General features: G+C 38.2%; 1 protein-coding gene across 1 annotated transcript in view; it reads left to right on the top strand.

The window, feature by feature from the left end:
- Positions 1-2,268, top strand: part of CACYBP (calcyclin binding protein) — an 11,512-nt gene extending 9,244 nt beyond the window's left edge. The window contains exons 5-6 of the mRNA XM_008070590.2: positions 214-311; positions 1,412-2,268. Coding sequence (XP_008068781.1) covers positions 214-311; positions 1,412-1,568 — 255 coding nt within the window. The 3' untranslated portion in view covers positions 1,569-2,268. The remainder of the gene's footprint in view (positions 1-213; positions 312-1,411) is intronic.
- The last annotated feature ends 381 nt before the right edge of the window (positions 2,269-2,649 follow it).

Below are 2,649 nucleotides of genomic sequence, written 5' to 3'. Positions count from 1 at the left end.
CCAGGTGGGTCTCGAACCCGCGGGCTCAGGCAGTCCACTCACCTCAGCCTCCCAAGGCACAGGATTACAGGCTGAGCCACCGAGCCCGGCTGAGTTAAGTGTTACACTAGACTTAACTAGTCACTCGATCAGTGGAGTAAATCATTGTTTCTTAAATATTCATGCTTATCTTCATGTGTTCTAAGTTGTACCTGTTTCTCACTTTCCATCCAGGTCAAGACTGATACAGTTCTTATCTTATGTAGAAAGAAAGCAGAAAACACTAGTTGGGACTACCTGACTCAGGTTGAAAAAGAGTGCAAAGAAAAAGAGTGAGTCTACTTTCATTTCTTTAAGAATTTTGATGTATTCTTTGCGATAATTATAGATTTTTAATAGTTTGTCTTTATGGATAATATGTATCTGCTCTCAACTGTCAGAACTTACTCACGTGTCCTGTTCTTTAGTACAGCTCTTAACATAGGACCCAGTTGTGCTTCTGTATAAGTACAGTGCCTGTTCCCAGCTAACTGTCTTTTAGTTGTTCCAGAGAGACTGAGATACCCATGTATGTTTTTTAATTCTTCAGAGGTTTCTGATATATAGTGAGTTTCACTGTCACTAGGTGAGAGGGGGAAAAATGTTTATTCAAAGATACTTCCATTGTAGGTGAGTTGCTCTTCTGTTTTAAATCTTCTGCAGTGATGGTGTATGCATTGCATCAGTGAGCTGGCCACAGTCTCGCCTCTCTTCTGATAACCAGTGTGCATTTGGGGCGTGGTTGCTACAGTTAGAAATACCAGACTCTCTGGGGAATTGATCTTCAATCTAGATTGAATTACCTGAGTACAGGCCTGTCTTATTCTTACTGTATTCCCAGTGCCAGTATAGAATTTGGCACTTAGTAATGAATGAATAATTAAATGTAAAGTTAATTGACCCAGTTTGGACACTGATTGAACTAGAAGTACTGACCATATTAATTGAAGGTGATGCTCTCACCACCAGACCCAGTTCCACATGTCTCAGGCTTAAGAGGAGGGCATTTCTCATTATAAAGTATGAGTTTCTATGTGCATCATGTAATACATGCTTGTGTTTTTCCTTCAATAAAGGTTTTTTATAATTATGAAGAAACATGCTTTAAAAAAATTAAAACAAGTCAGAAAAGTAAATATTTACTTACTATATGTGCTACAAATCACTGGAAATCTCAGTGCCCCTATTTTGATGGCCATGTTTCCGGCAGCAGATGTGTGTGTTTGGTGTTTTCATGAAGATGGATTTGTGTGTGCTTTCTTGATTGTGAATGTCTTAAAATACTCCATCTTCCTCTTGTGTATAATCTTTACCCTCCTCCCAGTGTTCAGGGCCCAAGTTGTACCTTTGCATCCTTTCATTTCTTCATATTGTATGTGTTTTCTTTTAACAGAAAGCCTTCACATGACACTGAAACAGATCCTAATGAGGGGCTGATGAATGTTCTAAAGAAAATTTATGAAGATGGAGATGATGACATGAAGCGAACCATTAATAAAGCCTGGGTGGAGTCGAGAGAGAAGCAAGCCAAAGAAGACACAGAATTTTGAGACTTTGAAGTCTTTTTGGGAACTGTGATGTGGAAATACTGATGTTTCCAATAAGGCAATGTTGGTGAGCTGCACATACAAATTTACAAGATAACTATTTACATCGCCTTTTTCTAAGTAAAGGCAGTGAATTCTTCATTTCCTACGGGAGGATTTATGAAAATAAAAGATGTTTATCAAACACTTGCAAAGATGGCTTTATTAGTACGTTGGTCATTTTGTTGAAGAAAGGGTTATATTGCATTCTCATGTGAAATGTAGAAGGCAAGTCTTGCCTAATGAAAATGCTACATTGTATGTATCTTTGTTCAGCTAAGAGGTGAGGGGGGAAAGCATTCACTTGTTAAATTAATTCCCACCAGTGTAGGAATAAGAGTGCAACCTGAGTCTGTACCTGTGCTTGAAGGTTGCTGTGAATCAGCCAACCCTTATTGCAGCTTCAGCAGTGTATATACCGTGTGTTACCATGCACTAATAATCCAGTCACAGATGTTTCTATGTTTTAAATATATTTGTTTATGAATACAGAATAGAAATGAATTCTAAACTTGACAAAAATAGACACACATCTTTGTATAGTAACAAATAATAAGTTTTGCCATTGATCAAATGGCTTACAAAAGTAATAACCGCAAAGCAAAAAATAATTGATTTAAAAGTCCACTATTACTCTGTTCAATAAAGTTAAATTTTTCTTTAATGGAATAGTTTTACTATCTGTTTGTCTAGGGGTACATCAGAAAAGTCAGGCTTTTAGGGGGAGTTTATCAGGAACCTGAACAAGGTGCTATAATCTCTATTCCTATGTTGTATTAGAGGCATTAGCCAATGCAGTTAGGTAAGAGAAAGCAATTCCGGCCAGGTGCGGTGGTGTGCATCTGTAGTTCTAGCTACTTGCGACCCCAAGGCGGATGATCACATGAGCCCAGGAGGTTGCGGCTACAGTGAACTATGATTGTGCTACTGTACTCCAGCCTGGGTAGCAGAGTGAGACGCCATCTCAGAAAAAAAAAGCAATTAGATACACTGAGGAAAGATCCAAACAGATCAACCAAGACAACTACAATTAATAAGAGAATTT

The sequence above is a fragment of the Carlito syrichta genome, unplaced genomic scaffold, assembly GCF_000164805.1.
Source record: "Carlito syrichta isolate Samal-C Ts95f unplaced genomic scaffold, Tarsius_syrichta-2.0.1 Scaffold313789, whole genome shotgun sequence".
NCBI lineage: Eukaryota > Metazoa > Chordata > Mammalia > Primates > Tarsiidae > Carlito > Carlito syrichta.
The sequence above is the reverse complement of the archived record's forward strand: the minus strand, read 5'-3'. Positions and strand labels throughout refer to the sequence as shown.